Genomic DNA, 1,404 nt, shown 5'->3' on the forward strand with positions numbered 1-1,404 from the left:
TGCAAAATAACTAGTGTTCTATCCCACTATCTCCTAATTCTCTAAAGCAGACATGCCTGCGAGTGTGAACGGTGTTTCAGTATTAGTGTGTTCCAGTATCGTGTTGCTCACACTGATCAGAGCAGATGTAAATGGTTTTGTGATCTATGTGTTGAAAACTGTGTGCTTTATTATTGCTGATGTTATCGAGCTTGTGCTGTTGTTCAGATGGGATCGCTTCATTTCCTCAGCGCTCTAAGAGACTTGAACATCATATTACAGTGATTAGAACTGCTTTTAGAAGGAAATTAGCAATTCTGCCAAAAGGAAATGAAAAGTCCAACCACCAACGTTGAAAAGAAATCAAAGAAATAAGCCTTAAAAAGACTGTAATACGGAAAAGAACCTTGCAGTTAACAAGCTCAGTGTGTGTGTGTGTGTGTGTGTGTGTGTGTGTGTGTGTGTGTGTGTGTGTGTGTGTGTGTGTGTGTGTGTGTGAGTGTGTGTGTGTGTGTGAGAGAGAGTGAGTGAGTGTGTGTGTGTATGTGAGATTGAGTATGTGAGAGAGTGTGTGTGTGTGTTTGTGTGTGTGTTCAGATCTTTACAAAACTCAAATAACATCACAGAATGACACCTAATATCACATTTTCTCAATGCACAAATGAAATATCATGTTTATCCAACAGATTCGTTTGTTTTGGTCTGGTCAGGGTTTTGTCCAGGCAGAAGAATATTAAACCAGATTAAATCTTCCTTCTAGCTATATATCTGTCAGTCTATCTATCTATCTTTACTAAATTATCTAGAACATTAATTAATAATATTTGTGTGACATAATATCATCTGGAGTGTCTCTCTCCTCCCGAGCGCGTTCTGATTTGCCGGACGCTGATTGGACGAGAGCGATGGGTGTTTCCGCATTCCGGTGCGAGCGCGCGCACGAGTCGAGCTGAGAACGCAGACAGGCGCTGAGACGCGACGCGACGCGACCCTCGATATTCCGCTGGAAAGTGTCCCGATCTGACGCCGAGATGCCGTACATCCTCATCAGCACACAGATCAGACTGGTGCGTATAAACACGAGCAGCGCGCGAGACAGTGTGCACGATTATGAGTGACAGCTGTGATCATGATTATGATATTACAGGATTACAGGTGCATGTCTGTTTCTGCACTGCGCTGTTGTTATAGAAGTAACCTACATGTGCACAAGAGAAGCTTTGACATGGTATCTGTGAATCCTGCATGATGCTTTATTCCTCTCATGATTTTTGTTGGTCTGAATCATGAAAAAGTTTAATGTTGCATTACGTGCACGTGCAGCTCGTGCACCTGACCTGTCTTGAACAGATGAAACATTAAATGAAAGTGAATCATCAACAGACAGATACATCATACACAGCATACAAACACACAACTATTTTC

At 42.2% G+C, this 1,404-nt stretch overlaps 1 protein-coding gene across 2 annotated transcripts in view; it reads left to right on the forward strand.

Annotated features, from left to right (window-relative positions):
* The first annotated feature begins 862 nt into the window (after positions 1-862).
* Positions 863-1,404, forward strand: part of gchfr (GTP cyclohydrolase I feedback regulator) — a 5,765-nt gene continuing 5,223 nt past the window's right edge. For both annotated transcript variants that reach the window (XM_081348041.1, XM_081348040.1), the window contains exon 1: positions 863-1,046. In XM_081348041.1, coding sequence (XP_081204167.1) covers positions 1,011-1,046 — 36 coding nt within the window. In that variant the 5' untranslated portion in view covers positions 863-1,010. The remainder of the gene's footprint in view (positions 1,047-1,404) is intronic.

The sequence above is a fragment of the Scardinius erythrophthalmus genome (assembly GCF_964197995.2).
Source record: "Scardinius erythrophthalmus genome assembly, chromosome: 19".
Taxonomy (NCBI): domain Eukaryota; kingdom Metazoa; phylum Chordata; class Actinopteri; order Cypriniformes; family Leuciscidae; genus Scardinius; species Scardinius erythrophthalmus.